Genomic DNA, 22,471 nt, shown 5'->3' with positions numbered 1-22,471 from the left:
TGGCAAGGATGTGGAGAAAGAGGAACACTCCTCCACTGTTGGTAGGATTGCAAGCTGGTACAAACACTCTGGAAATCATTCTGGCACTTCCTCAGAAAATTGGACATAGTACTACCTGAGGACCCAGCTATAACACTCCTGGACATATACCCAGAAGATGTTCCAACTTGTAATAAGGACACATGCTCCACTATGTTCATAGCAACCTTGTTTATAATAGCCAGAAGCCGAAAAGGACCCAGATGTCCTACAACAGAGGAATGGATACAGAAAATGTGGTACATTTACACAATGGAGTATTACTCATCTATTAAAAACAATGGATTCATGAAATTCTTAGGCAAACAAATGGATCTGGATGATATCATCCTGAGTGAGGTAACCCAATCACAAAAGAACACACATGATATGCACTCACTGATACATGATATGTAGTCACTGATAAGTGGATATAAGCCCAGGAACTTAGACATGAAACTCAAGAAGAAGGAAGACCAAAGTGTGGATACTTGGTTCCTTCTTAGAATGGCGAACAAAACACCCATGGAAGGAGTTACAGAGACAAAGTTGGGAGCTGAGACAGTAGGAAGGAGTATCCAGAGACTGCCCCACCTGGGGATCCATCCCATAAACAGCCACCAAACCCAGAGACTATTGCATATGCCAGCAAGTGTTTTCTGATAGGACCCTGGAATAGCTATCTCTTGTGAGGCTATGCCAGTGCCTGGCAAATACAGAAGTGGATGTTCACAGTCATCTATTGGATGGAACATAGGGCCCCTTATGAAGGAGCTAAAGAAAGTGCCCAAGGAGCTAAAGGCGTCTGCAACCCTATAGGATGATCAATAATATGAATTAACCAGTATACTCCCAGGACTGTGTCTCTAGTTGTACATATAGCAGAGGATGGCCTAGTTGGCCATCAGTGGGAGGAGAGGCCCTTGGTCTTGAGAAGATCATATGCCCCAGTATCAGGGGAATGCCAGGGCCAGGAAGTGGGAGTGGGTGGGTTGGGGAGCAGGGAAGGGAGAGGATATAGGGGACTTTTGGGATAGCATTTGAAATGTAAATGAAGAAAATATCTAATAAAAAAGGGAAAAATCTAGAAATAAAAAGATACATATGGTAGTTCTAAATTCAAGCCATCTTTGAACTTGAAATCTTAGAGTTTGTAGGCCCTGACTGTCCCTCAAATTGAAGCATTTCCTATGATCAGGCTTACTTGAGGTTGAAGAGTTCTTATGAAACTCAGTTTTCTGAAGTAAAGGAGTATAGAAGTTAATTTAAGTGCTAGGGGGATTTTTAAAGAATTTGAATGTCTATTATCTACCATTTTTCCTCATTAATCATTAGAAAATAGAATGTCAAGGTCAGAGTGCCTTTAAATATCACATAGTTCAGGCTCTGCCATTAGATACACTAAAATACAAATCTGCAGAATAAAATATAATCCTGTAATTCCAATTTTAAAAAGTTAAAAAACGCTCTTTCCCCCCTTCTCTTTGTGTTACCACCTCCCTCTCTCCCAATAAACCTCTTTTTAAAAAATTAAAAATGCCCAAACTTCTAGAAATATAAAACGTTAAGTTACAGAATGATGTAAGTCAGTTTCCATACTGAAATTAAACATCCTAAGACGGACCTGAATTGATGGCTCATGGGTAAAACTATTGTCACATAAGCCTGATGACATCAGTGTGATTCCAAGAACCTACAGTGGAAGAGAAAAAACAAAAACAAAAACAAAAACAAAAACAAAAAACCCAAACAACAATAACAAAAAAAAACCCAGCTCCTAAAAGTTTTCCCGTGCCCACAGAGGACTGTAGCATGGATAGGTCCTTATTCACACAAGCATCATATACTTTCACACACCCTTCAAACATACACACAGTAAAATATTTCAAAACAGTAGTAGGAATAACAGGCATCTTACACGAAGCAGTCTCATGGGACACACTAATTTGGGAGATACTGCAGTCTAAATCTCTGCCTTGAAAACCTGAAGTATAAATTCATGAATTAGTGCTCAGAAAAGTGTTCCAATTCAAGTTAAACACTGTTTTTTCAAACTTCTTGGTCTATGTGACTTTCTTCTCCAAAGAACCATCTTATAAGACAATCTCCTTATTTTGAAATAGGCTAAGCTCCAGAGATGCTCTAAAATTATTTCAAACCATTTATATATTAAAGACATAAAGACATAAAGACATAAGTGTGGGTACTAAAGCCTTTAGAAAACATTAAAATATCATTCAACAAAGCAGAAGGCCTACACTTCAGAAAATGATTCCATCTGGGTAGATACTGGAATATTGAGAGGGCCATTGTCCCCATGCTTGTACCAGAGGTTAAAAGGCAAGCTATATACCTTATATTGCTCTTTCCATCGACTTCTAGAGACTAAACTCTCTAGACGGGGTTGAATAAAGCGATTATCCAAATAATGAAGAGATTTCACCATATCTTTCGCGTAGGATTTCTTCCTGGTGCCAGCTGTGAGCAGATGAACAAAAACAATAGGACACTTGAAATACTGAATCAACTGAACACTGCATGTGCTTAAGGTTTAGAAAGATGGCTGGATAGGTGAAGCTATTTTAAATTAGAAAATACTTAATAAAATAAAAGCTTCATTTCATGGAAGCGCGGGGGCAGAGAACAGGGCAGAGTTTCTGTCATTCTTCCATAGCCTTAGACTTTCTCATTATCATTATATATGTAGCACAAGAGCCACATGAAAAAACTTGCACACAGAACATTTACCTCTTCCTTTAAAATCAATTTTCATGACCACTGAATGACTGATCACATTTTTAAGGAGCTCTGCAGCTGGTTCCATCCAAGGATCTACCCGTGGATCTTGCCAACACAATGGAAACATCTCTTTTGCCTTGTCTCTCCCCATATTTCCTTATAGAACATCACATCTTATTTTTGCTTTCCTAATTGGATTAGTATTTTATTCTCAATCTATACATATTTGTAATGGCCTGTGATGCTAACCTTTCTGCTCTCTTCAGAAATTCATGTGAATTTAGTTAATAAATTTCTCATGTTTTAAAAAGTCACTACAAACTTAATGAGCAGATGATGAATTAAGAGCCCCTCTTCCCACTGGCTACTCTTGTGCTGTCTTCTCCCCTCACTGCTAGCATTGCATTATAATGACAATTAGTCTTCCTAGTTGTTCTTAAATACTCTTTAACTCTTACTATGGCCCTAAGCATACAACAGATGTAGATATTACTGTCCTGGTTGAATTTTGTCAATTTGACACATAACTCTCTAAATACATGATGGGTTGTATAAGAAATCCCAGCACTTGGGAGGCAGACAGGCGGATTTCTGGATTTCTGAGTTCGAGGCCAGCCTGGACTACAAAGTGAGTTCCAGGACAGCCAGGGTTATACAGAGAAACCCTGTCTCGGGGGGAAAAAAGTGGAAAGTAAGCCAGTAAGCAGCACTACTCTATGACCTCTGTTTGAATTATTGCCTCAAGGTTATTGCCTTGAGTTCCTGCCTTGGCTTCCCTCAGTGGACTATGACCCAGTATATAAAAGACAGGAAACATTTTCCCCCAAGTAACCTTTAGTTAGGTTTTAAGTTATTTTAGTAATATAAAATAGACTAACACAGAATTTGGTAGCATTGGTAGAATATTTGTGATAGAACTGACCATGTTGTTTTGGAAAGATTATGGAGATGTTTGAAACTTTGGGCTAGACAAGAGCTTAATGGGCTTTTCTGTGGGATCTTGAAAGATAAGAATTCTGAGAAAAATGTAGACAATGGGGTCCTGGTTTGTTAAGTTTTAGTGTAAGTAAAGACTCTTTTGAGGCTGTTTGAATAGTGCTTTGAATTAAGAATCTGTGGTGCTGGTCAGCTGGGGCTGAAGAATCAGCCATAAAAAGGAAACCAGTAGCACTGTGGTACAATCTTCTGGGAAGTATTTCTTCAGGCTCAGAACACAGAAGATGTGGTCCAAGGGAGACCAAAGGTGTACCCTGTATAGGTAGGCAAACTGGATAATGAGCAGGAGTCACAAGGTAATACTAGTTTTGAAGGCATGAAGGGGTCATAGAGGGAAGCTGAAGCTTAGTACCATGTGGCATTGGAAAGAGTTCTTGAAGACAGCCAAGAAAAGGCTATTGGCAAAGATACAGACCTATCACTGCAGAATCTCCAGCATACTGGTGAAGCCAATACCATGGGATGAGCACCAAAGAGAGTAGCTAGTGTACAATAGAGTCAGCCTAAGCCTAGGAGACAAGCTGTGTGCACTGAGGTTAACAGAGCCAGAGAACAAGAATTTGTAAAGACTGTGGTTAGAATTTATTTTTTTGTTGAAATATTGATATTAATATGAGTACTTATATGATAAACAAGAAAGGAAGGGTGCCGTGTAGTGAGTCTGGAATAATGATGCTTGTATTCTAATGTTAAATTTTGTCTCCAAAGCAGCTTACACAAGTGTCTCCATATGGCTTCTGGGAACCTGCCCCAGTTGGTTCTGATTGGTAAATAAAAATGCCAACAGCCAATAGTTGGAAAGGACAGACAGAGACGGGTTTTTTTGGAATTTCCCAGGACCAGAAGAGAGGAAAAAAGAGAAGGGAAATCCACCTTGTTCAGAGAGTATGAAGAGAGGAGAGACGCCATGCCTGAGAAGACTGCAGGACAGGGAGTCATGGCTGCTCGTGTGAAGGAGCAGGGAGAGTGAGGATGCCTCAGTTGGGCAGCTCTCTGGGTCCAGACTAGCCAAGATAGAACACAGAATTAGTAAGTAATAATTCAGGATTAACCACATGGAGGTTAGGCTGTGGTCCAGCTATTGAGCTGTATACAGCATATTAAAATTAAAGGCTATGTGTGTGTCTTTCATTCGGGAACATAAAGCATCGAGGCAGGTAGCATACCTGCTGCAGGGATTTATTTATTAATTAGCAATATAATTCAACATATGGTGTAATAGTAATGTACTGATGATAAGCTGATTAGGGGTCAGTTGTCCTGGCTGGTATAGGCCGAGTTCAAAGGGCATTTTCTTGAATAAGGAAAGTAGGAAGGCCTAGCTCATTGTGGGCAGTGCTACCCCTAGGCAGGTAGTTCTGTGTTGTAGAGTCCTGAGCAGGCTAAGCAACCCAGTAAGCAGCATTCCTCTATGTCCTTTATTTTGGCTCCTGCCTCCAAGTTCCTACTTTGGTTTCCCTCAAAAAAGCTGTGACCCAGTATATATAAAGCAAATAAACCTTTATTTCCCACATTGCTTTTTGTCAGTATTTTTATCACTGAAATATAAAGCAAATTAATACATTCACCTCACTCATTGTTTCTGTTTAAAAGCTACTTCTTCATTACATTCTTTGATCAAACTATCCAGTCTTCATATACTTATATTTGTACATATGTCACAATATATTAAAGTTTATTTATCTATCTGTTCTGGCTAGATGCCAACTTGATACAAGTTAGAGTCATCTAGGAAGATGGACTCTCTCTATAATACCTGCCTAGGTAAGTCTGTAGTACAATTTCTTAATCAGTGTTTGATTTAGGAAGGACCAGCCCACTGTGGGTGGGGCAACCCCTGGACAGGTTGTATAGTCCTAGGGTGTATAAGAAAGTAGACTGAGCAAGCCAAGTGTAACAATAAACCAGTACTCAGCACTATCTGTGGCTTTGCCTTCAGTTCTTGCATTAAGGTTTCTGCCCCAACTCCCCTTAGTGAAGAAGTGTGATCTGAGAGTTATAAACTGAAAGAAACTCTTTCCTATTTAAGTTGTTTTTGGTCAGACTCTGTCTATCTATCTGTGTGTATATGTATGTATGTATTATGTATGTATGTATGTATATATGTATGTATGTATCTATGTATCTATCTGACATCTATCTAATAGACATTAGCTTCTCTTATTGTTTAATTCTGTACTCTTTATTTCCATAAGAGGTACAATCTAGTTTTAGTTCAGACTATCTACTTGTTTACTCAGTGTCTGTTTATTAATTCCAAGCCACAAAAGGTAGGAATCTAATGTCTTGAAGTCATTATCAATCCTCAAAAAATGCCTGGTGACATTCAAAAAACATTTTTCTATAAGTTATGAATAAAATCTTCCTTAAGTACTCATAGGTATTCAGCATAACATATATAGTCCATGAAATGTCAGATTCTATGCTGGAGACACATGTATGTTTAAAGCTTAATTTCTTATACTTGGTTAAGGCAAGAAAGTTGAGGTCCACTTTTGACACAATACAAGAATTCACATGTATGTGTGCAACCATACTTAGAATGAGACTGGCCTGAGTGAGGCAATGAAAAGTATTTACAGCTTTCACAACAAAAAGATTCTGTACACTTACCTAGACTATCTGCGATTAAAAAAAAAAGAATTATAATCTGATGGAGAACGAATGCTCCAAGGTACAAAAGCAGAAAACAGCATGTGACTGTTGGTAAAGTTCAAAATCTTAGAGGAACTGATAATATGAAGGTTGAGGCACCCTTATGTTTTAGGAGTGTATGTTTTATATTCTAAGTATAGACACTTTGGGAGCAATGAATTATCATATACTTGTCTATATATCTCAAATATTATTAGCAAACTGTTTAAGTGAATAATGCACTTGTAGAGTATTTATATCAGAAGGGACAAGTGGTAAGATTTAAGAATGGTTTGTCTTGGGTTTGTTTCATCTAGTTTCAAAAGCTATTTAGGAAAATTTAAAAACACCACCACCACCACCACCACCAAAATGTTTCAGTGATACTATTAACTTACCATACAAAGTTTCCAGAAAAGATTCATCCAAAGCATTGATCAGAAGAGCCTTCACAACTCTTTCAAAGTGAGTAATATGGTCACTAAAAGAATCTGAAATTAATTTAAAGGAATTATTAGAACATAGCAGACAGCACTATACTATGTCTACAACAGGCCCCCTGCTAAGAAATTGGTACAAGTATCACAAAGTTCGCTCATCCTGGATCTAAAATGGTCCCAGACTTACTAAGAAAAATTTCTTCAGAGAATACAGAGATATACACTGTAAAAAATCAAAATAACCCATGTTCACTTGAAATAATTATCAATTACAATGAATAAAAGCAGCAAGAGAGCCTCCCAAGTGGACTGTTTACCATGCTTCAGTCTATAATATGCTACATATGACATGGTCCAGGAAACTGCTACTCACAGAAATGTCAGTGGGCATGACAACCCCATTCTCCTTTACACTGTCACAGATGTAGAATTCTCCACACTGCTTTGAGGAGCTGTGTCTTCTCCTTCCCACACTATGCATATAATACCATTATATTTTCTGTAGCCCAGCCTCAGACATGAGTTCATCATGGTGACAGGCCAGGCAGTGCTGCTGTTACTGTTACTCTGGGGCCAGACTTTACTATGGAAATGGATGTGTTCTCTGGAAAAATTCTTCCTCCCATGATTTAAATGGTCAACAAAGACTCTGCTGGAGGTACCTCTGAACTATGTCTGGAAATGTGGAAGATATTTAGCTAGGGCCTGAAGAAAAAAAGTAGGATATACTCTTAGAAATCATAAATGAATTGGGGTTTTACTTCCAGCTGACAAAATGTATTGAACACGAAGAGGCTGTTGTACTTCTGTTTGCTAAAAGGACTATGGGAAGTTTTGAGGCCTTCAGGGAAATTTCAAGTCTCTAATCCTTCCATGGAGGCGCCAAAGTGCTTTGTTCTGGGTCTTAGACTTTAGAGGTCCTATCACCATTGAAAATTCCAAGAGGAAGACTGTATACACACACACACACACACACACACACACACACACACACACACATCAGTAGTTTCTAATGGAAAGTAAAATACAGCAATACTTCAAAAGAATTCTCTTCTGACTAGACTTTTATCAAATGCCGATATAGTAAAAGAGTTGGTAAATAGTTTTAAGTTAAATTCATCCAAACTCCATTTAACTCTTCAATTTATATTAAGGGAAAGCTTTCTGGGGAGTATTAACAGGCATGTTGGAAAACAAGTTTAATTTACCCACTTTGGAACTATGTTTAACCATCAGGAAAATGAAATGGAGCTTTTTTCCCTCACTGAACATGCTAGTCTTGAACGTGCTAATGGCCAGTGTTGCTCATTGGCCATGAAATTTTGAAAGCTGCAGCAATGTTTCAAAGGCTCTGGAAGTTCTTCAAGGATAAGAGGAAAGGCAAGGATAGAGGTTCACATCTCTTGGGTGTTTTATTTCCTAACCACACTAGCTTTCTCGTAACCATGCTCAGGAGAATCTCCCTAGAAAGAAGGTTCTTGTTTCACTGTATTTGAGTGAACGGGTGGGCAGTGCTGGACTAATGTACTGGTATCTCCAACTGTAAAAAATAACACAGCTGAGGAAGTAAATTTCAGGCGTCACCCAAAACACTTACATGCATTGCCTTATCTCTAAAGGGCTAACCGAAGAGATACTTCCCTTAGTTTATCTTTAGCTGGGGAAACTGAGAGATGGAAGTTTTCCTAGGGTTCTATAGCTAAGTGTTAGAGGAGGAGTCTCAGGCTGTTTCCTCCAGTCTCTGTTTTCACATTGCCTGCAGAGGTGATAGATTTGTTATTATTTTTCAGATACAGAACTGAATTGAGAATTGGTTAATATAAAACTCTAATTTCTCACCTATTAGGAAAAAATGACAGTGCTCACTAAGATCTCTAAGATAATAAATAAGCAGAAAAGAGACAGAAGGAGCTCAGAATTCGTTCAGGGCTAGTTCTAATTCCTATATTGAATGAATGTGTGTGGAATAGTCTTGGAGATTTAGTTAATTCCCTTACCCTCCGTTTATCTCTTGTTGTTTGGCAAAACTAAGGTTTGCATTCATGATCTCTTACATGCTATGCATGTACTCTATTATAGACCATGGCTCTAGTCCTTCATGATCACCTCAATCTGGAAAGGATAGGAATGTCAAATTTGTTATTATGTATGATTGTACTTTTCTCAGGTAGCAATGAATTCCCCCATGTTCCATCTGATGTCTAAGTAGGCTGTTGATTTTCCCTTAACCCACATATGCCAAGATTTTGTGTCAGCACCATGTGTCCTTCCTACTGATCTGCATGTTCTTCTCATGTCAGTTCTGCCCTGTTTTACTTATTTTATCTAAATGATAACTTTTTATATCTTAGAGGGAAAAACCCTTTCAATTACTATTTTTTCAAAGTTTACTTTATTCTCATGTACTTCTTCTTCTAAGTGAACTTCAGAATTGTTTTGTAAAGTTGAACCAAAAACTAATTTTAGAAGAAAGACTTCTTGTGGTGTGTATATTACTTTCAGATCATCTGTGTCTCCCCACTTAGGCTGTCTTTCTTATTTTACAGTAAGTGTGTTTTTCTATTTATAAAGTCAGTCATGCTTTTACATTTGGGTTTAGAAACTACATTTTGTTATCAGTATGGGAGGAATTTTTCCTTAATTATATCATTTAAGTATTCACTTCTAGTGTACAAGGAGATAATTGAGATTTGTATATTCATTATTACTTTGGCCATTTGTCTGAGATATTATAGTAGTTTTAAAATAGCTTTTTTGATATCTGTGGAGGATGAGCCTCTAGAATACCACAGAGCTGGGGATGGGTACTGTTAACAGGTTCTGATGACATTATTGCCATCTCTCCCAAACCTGGTCTCACTAGCACTAAATTTATTTCAAGGAGTAAGAGAAAGTTTATTAATACTTCTCCATGAAGACGTGTATAACTGGCTGACATGTTGGTTTATGGAGTGAAAACACTTCGCATGAGGGGTAAAGGCAGAGTAGGAAATCTATCTTTTTAACAGTTCCTCTCTACCCATGCATGAACATGGGGAAGGAAGAATCTGGGTAGGAAACTACAGCAAGAAATTCAACAGACAATACTGGTCTTAGACTACTCATATTCTTTCCCTTATCTTCCACATCACTGGTTAGGCTAGAGAGTTATTGATTGTGGTTATATGCACATGATGACATACAAATATGCCATCATCGCAGGTGCAAAGGCCTTTTCAATACTAGCTCTCCTTTATCTACTTCACAATGAACTCATCCTAAGCACAACTTTATTTTTCCCAGTATGGGTAACTGGGTTAGTGTCGTTTAACATTGTTTTTGTTCTTTTCAAAAACCAAACTGAATGAATCAGAGGTGTCCCAGTGAAGGGTCAAAATGTAGGTTGGGGGTCAGCTGTCTATCACTCCACTCTAGTCCTGCCTATCTCCTCACAGTCACTGAATTGTTTTGGCACAGCAAAGGATATATTAAGTGTCTACTGCATTCAAAGGACAGAACAGTAACAGGAAGTGGGGAATAATGTGAAAACTCCTTAAATACACATAATCTGGACTGGGAATTGAAATTAAAGCCTCTCTCTCTCTCTCTCTCTCTCTCTCTCTCTCTCTCTCTCTCTCTCTCTCCACTGTTAATCAGAGATCATTCATCTGTAGTTTTATTTGTTTCATGTTTACACCTTAGCACACTGCTCAAGAACATTTGAAGTAGGAAAGCTTTCTGTCCTTTCCATTTCATAAAGAGTGTCTCTAGTGTTTCATTATAAATAGTGCTGGTTCTCATTTCAAAATATGGTTATGTAAAGAAGAAATGTTCCTATTAGCAATTTTAAAAACCTCACCTTTAAAAATATGCATATTGAATGCAATCAAATGTTGTCTTCAGGCTCCTTTTTGTTGTACTGATAGAATTATATGAATTGCTAGGTGGCAACTAAGTTGATTAATTCCTTGTTTTAAACTACCAGTATTCTAGTGATGCAGTGCTTGTCTGAAATGTTTTCTTTTTACCTCTACTATGCTGTTTTGTCTGAACATATTTTAGCACAGAGTGCTAAAGTGATAATGCAACATTCACTATCCACTTAACAGTGTTTTACTTGTTTCTTCTACCCATGCACAATATTTCCAACATGTGAAGTATGCAGGTCAGATGTATGATGGGCAAATACCTGTCCTTTAACCTCTTTTCATATCTTTCATGAGAACTGCAGTCTGAGAATATAAATAGACATTTACAAGGCTGATGTTAAGAGGTGAAGACTTGAGTGTGGTGAAGGAAGAAACTAGTTGTTCTGAAGTGGGGTAAATGTACCTCTTGGCCAAATGGCAGGTAGTGAGGAAATGGCACATGTCCTCTTTTGTTCCCTAGTCTTTACTGAATCGACAACCCACTCTCATTTTTGAGTCAGGATCTCATTATGTAGCCCTGGTTGGAACTATGCATGTAGCCCAGTTTGCCTTGAATTCAGAGATCTACCAGCCTCTGCCTACTAGTGCTGGGATTAAAGGTGTACATCACAATCGATGGCCAGTTTTGATTTTCAACTGTATGCTAAATGCAGAATTAGGAGCTTCAAATTGCACTTAGTATGAATTATAGAAGTTAGCAGGATTAAATCTGGAATACCACTTCAGTTATAATTTAACCCAAGCCACAGAGGGGTATTCACTGTTCATCATATAGACTACTGAGTTAATAAGAAAAATACTTTTTAATTTATAAGATTAACTTATAGCAACCTTTAGAACTTAATTCTTCAGCTAATCAAGCACTGCTTAAATTTTGTCAACTTCACTGGACATAAAGTTGATAAATTAAAACTACTCATTTAATCATATATTAACTCTACATTTTTGTTTTATCAGCTATGACATTTACAAAAACTCTAGTCATGATTATCATTTATCTCATATAAAATCCAGAAATTTTCAGATACTATGCTTTTTCAAATTACCTACCCAACTGCAATGTGTTCCTATCAAGTGCCATAAAGACTAACACATTAGGGATGGTAGCTCAGAGCCTTGAATCTTTCAAGACTGAACATAGGATGATTACCATTGGTTTGCATCCAGGCTGGGCTACATGGTGAGTTCTAGGGCAGCCTAGGCAACAATGTAAAATCTTATCTTAAATGAAGAAAAAAGAAAAAGATAATGCATAGGAATACAGCAAAGAGCGAAGACAGTTAACTGCCTAGCCTTTTCTTTCAGAAATCAGATACTTATTTCACTGGTCTTTTTTTACTTGCCAAAAAAATTCTTTTTGATGTCCTGTTCTGATAAATGTATGAAATGATCCTGTCACCCTGACAATAGTTGATGTACTTCTCCAACTCTTACACTATATCTTACTTAGTGTTCTACTTATTGAGCTCAAGATGTCTAAGAGATAATCATATAAACATACTCAACAAGTTGATGAAAATGTGGACATTATACTCAGGAGAAATCTTGCCTGAAGCTAAATATTAGGGAGTTTTTGCTTATATACTAGGCTAAAGTAGTGGCAAACTGCTCTAAGTACAAGCAAAATGAAGGCAGTTGATGAAGTCGTGGGACATACAAAAGAATGGCAAAATTGGGAAAGATTAGTGTCATTATCCAAAGGAAAGGCAGGGGACAGTGGTAATACAGAAGCTACAGAAGAGGAGGAACATTCAGGAGTGATAGTGGCCAATCGCAGCAAAACAACACTGGGTTAACATAAGGACTGTAGAGTATGCTGGTAAGCAGAGGTTATCCAGTGCCACTGTTTACTACTCTGTAATCATACAGGAAACAAATAAAAAGAGAATATAGTGGCTCATAGAACATGTCAACTCAAGAAAGGAAGAACAAGAATACTGTTATCAGTTGAGGAAAACACAGCCTGTTGAATAAGACTACTGCAAGTATAGAACACACAAAATAAAATGGTTTGCATGGAATATGAAACACAAACCCCTGAGGCTGAGATATTTAATATTAAAAGCAAAGCCAGTACTCTCTGGAAGTTATTCAAGTGAGATACAGTCTTCTGTCCACAGAAATTCTGAACACAAGTGTTGATATTAGTTTTATTTATAATTACCAAAACATGGAAAGAAGCAAGATGTTTTTCAACAGATGAGTGCATAAACTGTGGCAAATCCATACAATGCATTTTTACTTAGTAATGAAAATAAATGAGCTATGGCACCTGTTTAGCCATGGGAAAAAAACCTCAAGATGCACAGTTGGGTGAAGAAACCAATAGGAAAACTTACACGCTGTGGTGTTCTTAATAATTCTGTGATATTCTGGAAATGTTAAAAACTATGGCAACAAACCCAAATAAGTGGTTTTGTATGGTTCTAGGAAAAGATGGGAATGTACATTTACTACTTTACAAATTGCTGTAATTAAACACTTAAGAAGTAACCTAAGGAAGGAAGAATTTATTTTGGTTTGTTTCACAGTATAGCTCACGACAGCAAGAACAGCTTGAAGCTATGTAGGCAGAGGCATGAGGCTGATTATATCGCAGTGAAGGGAAAATGACAAGAGCGAGAGCCATAAGCAGAGTTTGAGTTATAACTCCTGAGCTATAATCTGCTCCCTAGAAACTTGCTTCTTCCAGCTATGTCCTACCACCTAAAGTTTCACAGCACCCCCCCCCCAAAACAGTGCCACAACCACTGTTCAAGTAGTCACATACACAGGTCTTCAGAAAGCATACCATAAACTATAACAGATAAAGAACATTTTAGGACACTGAAATTATTATGGTAGGTATCTGTCATTAGACAGTTGTCAAAATCCACAGAGGTACAAGCCAAAAGAGGGCTCTAATGTGAACTATGAATAAGTTTAATGTATCAAGACAGTATCATCAATTGTATCATCATTTGTAACAAAGGTATCAAACCAGTGTAAGAGGTGAATGAGGACATGACAGTTCTAATTTTCATTCAAAATTTCTCTAATTCCCAAACTGCCATTAAAATACAGTAAGCAGAAAGGAGTAGGTAGAGAAGGAATTAGAAGTAGTTTACATATACTAGTCTTGCACTTATTTAATGCAGTCTCTATAAAGAATCTATAATGATAGTATATCTCCTAATTGAGTGTTCTTATGATGTAAATACCTAAGTAGCAAATGAACCTGTACCTGTTGATTCAAGAAAGTTAAAGATTAACTTGGAAATGCCTTGCTTTCTTCCTTAATCTGTCAAGTTTCCTAAAGTAGGAATAATTTTTCTGCCTACTGTTTCATTAAAAGTTGTGGGATATAAGTTAAACTCACACTTAATTTTGTTATACAAAATGTTATACTTCATAAAATAATTATTTAAGAAGAATCTATTCTTTAATATATCAACCTGTTTCTGTGAACTGCAAAACATCATGATAAAAATTTTTGAACTTATGTACAATTATATGGATCCAATTGGTGATATGCATATTTAAATGTTCCCCAACTTTTCAAATTCTATTATTTATAATTTTATTAATTACACACACACATCACACATACACACACACGGGGGGAAGGTAAAGGGAGACAGAGACAGAGAGAGGGAGAGAGAGGGGGGAATATATAGGGGAGAGAGAGAGAAAGAGAATACTTTCTATTTTTGGTAGTCTTCATTGTGTGAAGATTCAAATCCCTGATTAAAAAAAAACAGTAATTTTAAAGTAAGTACACTGTCTAATGTCTATTTAAAGATACCAGCAAGACCCACAGTTATCAATATTAAAATACCATATTTTTCTGGTATTTTCAATGTACAAAAGTACAACTGACAAAACAGCTGCCCCTCACAAAAAGCAGAGCACTAGCACCAAACAACTAATAATGATGTCAGTCACCACAGTGAGGCTCTGGTGATAAAAACTATCCAATTGCCTAGGAATACCCTGGATGAAACAGTAAAACTGATCACTCTCATTAATCTTTAATATGCACGTCCTTTAGTACTATGTAGGAAAAACTTATACTGCATACCAAAACAGACTGGTAGTTCTGAGGGAAACTCATCCATGCAACTGTTATAACAGGGGTAAAGCTCCATCTGTCATGAAACAACTTCTTCAAAGAACAATGATAAGTTGGATATTCAATAATATTTGTCAAATGTCTTCTCAAGAAGGAACAAGCAACCCTGTCAAAACTTTAATTATAATTTACTCTGTTGGTTGCCAATAAATAAAGCCAAGTGTTTAAGTAGAAATCATAGTTCTGAAAAACAGATATGTAGTAACTGCATATGGTAGCTTCTCAATATTATGAGGATATTTTGATCCAATTAAAATGTTAACAGATGTAAACTAATGTAATAAAATCATACATGGGTAAAATAGCCTATAAAATGCAAGGTTGCCAATGGGTTGTACTATGAGTGTTAAAAGTTCTTTTATATGGTTTCAGCTTCCATAGTACAACTAACTTTCAGGAAACTATCATTGGTCAAATTTTTGTGTATTAACATTATCTGATACGAATATCAATTATTTTGGAAACAATATAAAGATGTTCTTCCCTTTTCCAGCTGCATGTTAGTATGAGGCAAAACTGTTTCATGTAATTCAACAAAACAGCACATTAGGACAGACTTAAAGCTGTTCAGATACAAGAATTCAGCTGCCTTCCAGTAAGATCAACATTAAAGATAACTAAAAGGGCAGGAGAGGTGGCTAAGTGGTTCACAGTGCTTACTGCTCTTCCATAGGACAGGGTCAGGTTCCCAATACCACACCCTACCCAGCAGGCTTACAACTGGCTTTAATTCCAGTTCCAGGTGCTTCTGCGAGCACCTGTTTGCATGCATACAGTGTGGATAAACTCACACAGGTATACATACATATAAATTTCAAACATATATTCAAAAATATTTCAAAGTATATAAAAGAATGCTAGTCTCCTTTTTTGGAAAAGTTATTTGCCATAAAATGTTACCATAAAATATAGTGTGTTTTCTAATTAATAAATGTGTTTTAAATTGTATTTACAGTGGTAAATACTGACAAAGTTAGCCTAATAAATGCTTGTTTCCTGGGGGATCAATAGTATAAAAGGGAAATGAATTCCTTAAATCACTGGAATGAACTTTTATTGTCAAATTTAAAATACCCAAACATAAAAACCATAACTCCTAACCAAATGTTTTAGAAGATGATATTAGTAAGCTTTGATTCATTATATAATGATTTGAACAAGGCAGAAACCTTGCTTCATGTTTAACTTACAAAGAGAATTCTGTTTTACTAATTTCAGTTGTGATGTAGTCAGATTTTCTCCTTGTTGATTTTTATTCTCGTCATTGCCTTCCTCATCTGGCACTACAAAATCATCAATCATGTAATCATCTCCATTTTCATCATATCTGTAATCATCCTCGTCCTCATCTTCATCCTCCTCATCAGTGCCTGAACAAGAGTCCTTTTCAGAGTCCTAATTAAATGAGAGGAAATGCTTCAGTAAATATTGTGCCTTTAAAACAGCCAGCATGGCTTTAAAATTAAATCTGAAAGCCTAAAAAGGTACACATTTTAAAGCTAGCTACTGAACTTTTAAAAACCAAGGAACTATAAATTTTGGTTTTGTTTGGTAAAATGTTTAAAATGGATTAAGAATATGAGCAATTATGAATGGGAAAGATCATTCAGAACAAAAAATAGTCTTGATATTTTTTTAAAGGAAAGTGGGGCTAACAATAAAATGTTATTATTAAATACAATAGTACATTATGTCATTTAGAAATGCTTATTTTAAAGCTCTAGCCTTATTGAAAATAGAATAGAGTCAGTATTTTAATGTTTATAGAATCTACTTTCAAGTAAAAATTCAACAATAATAAACCAAACAAAATAAAACACACCTCAAAATTTCTACCACTATTGCGCCTCTGTCTCTGGCGTGATCTCTCAGAGAGTTCCTGTAGCTTCTGGTGGTATTCTCGCTTTCGTGCAGCTGATGATTTCTCAGGAGTTTCTTGCTCCATTTCCAATGAAGAACATTCATCCTCAACTACTCTGCGTGGGTGTTTACCATTTGCTTTTCTAATTAGGATATCACTGTCATCGCTCTCATCACTGTCATACATCACAGAGGACAGCCTTTTTCTTTTTCCTGGCTTGATGTATTCATCTTCCATATCTTCCTCTAGGATTTGGCCAGTGTGTCTGTTGTGATAATTCTCTGCTTGACCTGGGTGAGCTTCATCATCTGATAAGTCATTATGTTTGGTTTCCTTCATTTTTTCTTCATCTGCTGAACTATTGCTGGTGTTTGTAAGATGTTTACTGTTGCTTTCCTGACTTTCAACTTTGATTAATTTAAGCTCTGTTTCCTTTTCTGGTAGTTCATTAATACCAGACTTCTTGCTAATATCAAGCTCTTCATCACTGTCAATACTTTCCCCACTATCATGCTCTTCATCGCTGTCAAGTTCCTCATTACTATCTAGCTCTTCATCACTATCAAATAACTGTGAGATGCTTCTTTTAGTCCGATGCCAATCAACTCGAGATTTTTGTTCAGGTTCTTGGGTTTTAGAATTTTTTCTTGTTTCGTGTCTTCTAACATGTACCATTTTCACTTAAGCTTCTATAAAAGAAAGTTATTAGGAACATAACAGTGACAACCAGATTACAGCAATGAGTAAAGGTACACATTAATTTGGATTCATTAAATAGTTCACAAAGGCATGAATCACATGAGATACTGGAGTTAAAAAAATCACAGAACAGTTAATATTCAAATAATTAATTGAACAACTATTATTTTTTGAACACCTATTCTTAATTATGTTGTGCTGAAAAGAATACAGAGGAAAAATCATGGTCTTGTATCCTTTAGAAAACTGAATTAAACTTAAGGATGCAAACATAATTAAGAAAAATTGAAGTAGTCAGTGTTAATAATAAAAATAACTGTGATAGAAATGTCAAGATATAGAAAGATTAGTAAGGCAATTAGTTCACCAAAATAATTTCAGACAAGTTAGTGTGGTGCACACAAAACTCTGGTGCTGATAATGAACATGCTATACTTAGTTAATAAGTATCACTGAAAAGGTTTAGACAGTTTCCGACAGGAGCAATGAGACAAGAACAGAAAACCATGAAATTACAAAGATATGGCTTGGAGGTGGCTTACTGGGTAAACTGTTTGCCCTGAAAGCATGAGGACCTGGGTTAAGATCCCTATCACACACATGAAAACTGGGTGTGGCAGTGCACACAAAGCCCAGAAGGGGACAGAGACAGGTGAATCTTAACAGGTGGCTCCTTGCCCTATCAGTCCAACTGAAATGGCAAGTTCTAGATTTAGTGAGAAGTGTTGTTTCAAAAAATAATGCCAAGAAACAATTGAGTAAGATATCACTACATCTATCTCTAGTTTTGTCAAATACCTGCATTGGTGAGCAAACCTACATATGTTGCATATATGTGTCCAACACACAAATACATGGCATTACAAACATGATTTGTCCTCAGGCAAAGAAGGATTTAATTTAGAACAGAAATCACATGAATTTAAAAGCTCAATCAAGTTACATGAACAAAGTTACAATAATTGATATAAAAGAGATGACAATACAATGCTGAGAGATAACCTATCTGATAAGACTGTTGCAGCTATATTCCTTAGAGAAGTGTAAATGGAGTTATACTACACTTAAAATGTACAGAATAATCCAAGAAAATTTACTAAAAATATAATAACATAGTCAAATGAAAATGGTAAGAAAAGTTTCATGGTAAAGCAGAACATTGTATAAGGAAGAAAAAAGCTATCAGTTCATGAATTTATAAAATATATTTCACTAAATTTATCACAAGCATGTATTAAACTACTGACAGGTAAAATAACTAGAAATTTAATAACATATATATACTTTTGTGGTTACCAAGGGATAGAATCACAAAACAATATGACCTCATAATACATGTAGAAGAGCTTATGAAAATTATTATGATATTATTCTACAATAGCCCATATTTCTTGTCTTCCCATTACTCATAATATCATCAAAGGATAAAACAATAGTAGAACCTTAAAGCAAAAATAATCCAAGACTGTAAAAATAATCATACTGCTCATGTTTTTTATTACAAACATTAGCTTCAAACATCCACTTAATTTGTTTCACTTCTAAGGGATTGTTAGAAGCTTAGAGAAAGAGAAATGATTATAAAATAAAGATTAACTGTCATTGAAAAATATTAAAAAATGTGTAACTAACTATGAGGGTAGTATCAAAGCTACATAGCCAAAATAATTTTAAGCAATGCTGGCATTGCTGGACCAAGTTTACAATGTTCCAAAATTATTACTTGGAAAAGGAAAGAATGTATCAATCATTTAATTGTACTAATCCTGATATGGTTATAAGGTAATATATCTCCATATAATGGTAATTTCTCATATAAACTCAGAACAACAGAAATTATAAGATTATACACTAAAAATGATCTGTATATCATAGGCTGAAATGTAAGTTTGTGGTAGTATCTGCTACAGGATATAATTAATGTAATAGTAATAATAAGTAATGCATACCAAATAGTAAACCAAATGGCCTATTTGAATTATAGTTGGTTATAATCTATAATCTATTTGAGTTATAGTTGGTTATAAAGCCAAAAAGATAAAAACAGTAAAGGTAAATAATGAAAATTATCTTATAAACACCTATAAATCTAGCATTCTTCAAAGCATGCTTTTTGTACACCCCACTGCTTTCCAATATTTCCACCTAATTTCAACAGTTTCAAACAATTTTTCTTTTGTTAAACACCAGAATAAGTAGACAGCTTATGTTTGGAAGTCATAGAGTAAAAAAATATTTGTAAGAACATATAATTTTCCATAAGCCAATTTTGTACATGTGCAGTACACAATCATGGCTTTCTAGGAAACTTGTTTGAATTGGGAGAAATAATAAAAACACTTCAATAAAAATACAAATAGTGTTTCATTAGATACATAAAAGTAAATATAGACAGTAAGAAATATTGATAGATGATTTTATTTTAGTACACAAAACAAATTCACATACATGAGATTGCTCTTATAAAACTAGAACATGCTCAAAGCACATTTATTTTACTGGGTATTTCCTAGAACAACATTAGAAATGATTAAGACTATCCTTCTATTAAGAAGACATATGACTATACATAATGATGGCATAAAAGAAATAAACTATACTTAAAATTGATCAGTATACTTTCATATTTACTTTTAAACCCTGACAAAGAATATAGTATTTATCTTCATATGTAAATATTAAAGACAAGGACATAGAGTTTAAATGACAAATATCACAAAGCTTGCTAGTGACAGAGCAGGGATTAGAAACCAGGTCTCCTGATTCCCTGTCCAGGGCTAGACAATGACTGCTGCTAACATCATGTGTACAGGTAGTAAAAATTAACACGTTGAAGTAGTATTTTATTTCTTATTCATGCTAAATTTTAGTTTTGGAAAATAATCATCAAAATGGTGAACACTAACAAACATGCTTTTAAAAAATTATGTAACTGAATTTAAGTGCATATGGGTTAAGTCAGAAATTTTTGAAAATTATCCTTCAGGCAAGAAAAAAAAATGTGCAAAAAGAGATGGGAAGCTGTAGACTTCCCTCTACCATTTCTTGGATGGCATCAAAACCAAAATTTAAAGGAAGAAACTTTGGCAAGGACCAAAGCAAAAATTTCCATGGAAAACTTTGACCGTTTTAGAAGGTATATTTTATTTAAGTTAATAAAGCTTCATTTGGCCAAATGTACATGTGCTGAGGCTTCTGTCCTATTTAAAAAGTCATTTCCATCAATAAGGTAAAATAATCCTGTTATCAAAAGGGAGATTTTGAATGTGGATAGCTCTTCTTGTTAAATTATGGGTATCTTTACTAAATCATCTGAGGAGGGAAGAATGACAGAGGAAAAAAGTGTGTGATCTTGGGAAGAAAAATGAGAACAGGAAGTACATGGTAAGTACATGGGTAAGGTCGCTCCTTGTTTAGAATTCGCCTGAAAGAGGATCCATGCAAATGGATGTAAGTTTTGTTTATGCTGAATTGAAAATTTCAAATGAGAATTTTATTAAGATATCTTACCTTCAGGCAAAGAGAAAAACAAAGACTCCACCAGAAAGCATCAAATAAGTGAATGAAAGTCAATACTATCATGTGTTTAATCGTTATCATGTAAGATGCACATATTAACTTTGATGTCTGCCAAAGAATATTAATTCATATTTGCATCTTTCTTTCAAAGTAACTTTACAGGAAAAAGAAGGAACTGTGTCGATGCTACTTGAATCGCTTATCAGAAGAAACATTTTCTTTTTATAATCAAGAAACCAACATAGAAGTCACCTACTTGTTCTATAAACACTGTAGGAAGATGATAGCTACTTAGCTCAGATTTGAGTACAATCCTATGCTTATTTTTGAAAATCCTACCAAGAGGAATTAATTCATGAAATTTGTAAAGCCCCAACCCTCTCTTATGTTTTCTTTTATATGGTGGAAAGGAAATGTTATAAGCCAAAGAGTTATTGAACATTTATCAAAATGCCAGCACATGTTCTGGTGCAGAATTGCTGCTAGAAGAAATAAATGTAGTCTCTGCTCCCAAGGAGCTCACAATCTTAGGAAATTACATGGGACATCAAAACCAAACCATCACAATAAAGGATTTGAGGGCAACATGCATGATTCTGTTTAAAATTTTATCACATTGGTCTGAGTCAATTTGTTATAGTCCTCCCATTGGCTGGTAAAGTGGGCAGCATACATAACACATCAGAAAAAAGGAAACGATGAAGTAAATATATAAAGAGGCAAACCAATGCCTCCCATTTAACACCATGGGTCAATACTTTGTAGAATTGGTTCTGCCAGCCTGGTATCCAGAATAACTAGCATCTGTGATGAGGGCTGTGGCTCTCTAAATCCAGCAGGGCCGAATGGAAGAGAGAAGAAATGATCCTTTGGGGTGAGGATATCAGGATCACATTCATGATTACCAATCTGGCTTTCTGGTGGTGGGACTCATTCCCCAGATACAGGAAGTGGGTGCTAAGGTCTCCAAAATGGAGGGATAGATGTTGATACAAGACAGGAACCCTGAATACAGCTTCACCAAGACCGCGCATGAGCCATATAAAGGCTGTGTACCCACAGATAAGGGTCTGGAGAGACAAGGAAAGTGAATGGATTGTGTACTCAGGAGTGTACAGAGAAATTCCCAGAAGGGTCTGTGCACAGAAAGATAAGGGTTCCAGGAAAGAGTTGCGGAGACACCCGTGGATGGCTGTGCTTCCACAGGCAGAGTCTGAGGAGACACCCGTGGATGGCTGTGCTCCCACAGGCAGGGTCTGAGACACTCGTAGGCCACTTCCCGCGTCCGTGACGCACATCTAAGAGATGACAGGTCGCAACACTGAGGGCGCCGGCCGCTCTCCTTCAGTCGGCAAGACGAGGCCTAGGCTCTGGGAAAGGCTAGGCGTCTCCCCCTCCCCACCACTACACTATCAGACTATCAGAGAGAATTCCCGCCAAAAACCTGCAGGCAGCCACCCTCTAGTTCTCACCTTTCAAAGCGCCTCGGTCTCCGCCTCCGCCTCTGCAACTGCCTCACCCAACTCCACTCCAGCCTCCTCCCCGC

General features: G+C 36.3%; 1 protein-coding gene across 2 annotated transcripts in view; it reads right to left on the bottom strand.

The window, feature by feature from the left end:
• Ccdc82 (coiled-coil domain containing 82) overlaps window positions 1-22,458 on the bottom strand; it is a 40,872-nt gene extending 18,414 nt beyond the window's left edge. Inside the window, exons 1-5 of one of the 2 annotated variants that reach the window (XM_021173105.2) lie at window positions 22,398-22,458; window positions 16,669-17,396; window positions 16,037-16,241; window positions 6,786-6,878; window positions 2,372-2,496 (exon numbers count right to left, since the gene is read on the bottom strand). In XM_021173105.2, the coding sequence (XP_021028764.1) occupies window positions 2,372-2,496; window positions 6,786-6,878; window positions 16,037-16,241; window positions 16,669-17,382 (1,137 nt within the window). In that variant the 5' untranslated portion in view covers window positions 17,383-17,396; window positions 22,398-22,458. Of the gene's footprint in view, window positions 1-2,371; window positions 2,497-6,785; window positions 6,879-16,036; window positions 16,242-16,668; window positions 19,217-22,397 lie in introns of those variants that run through there. The other variant, XM_029481936.1, reaches the window with a different exon arrangement.
• Window positions 22,459-22,471: the final 13 nt, after the last annotated feature.

Source organism: Mus caroli, chromosome 9 (assembly GCF_900094665.2).
Source record: "Mus caroli chromosome 9, CAROLI_EIJ_v1.1, whole genome shotgun sequence".
Taxonomy (NCBI): domain Eukaryota; kingdom Metazoa; phylum Chordata; class Mammalia; order Rodentia; family Muridae; genus Mus; species Mus caroli.
The sequence above is the reverse complement of the archived record's forward strand: the minus strand, read 5'-3'. Positions and strand labels throughout refer to the sequence as shown.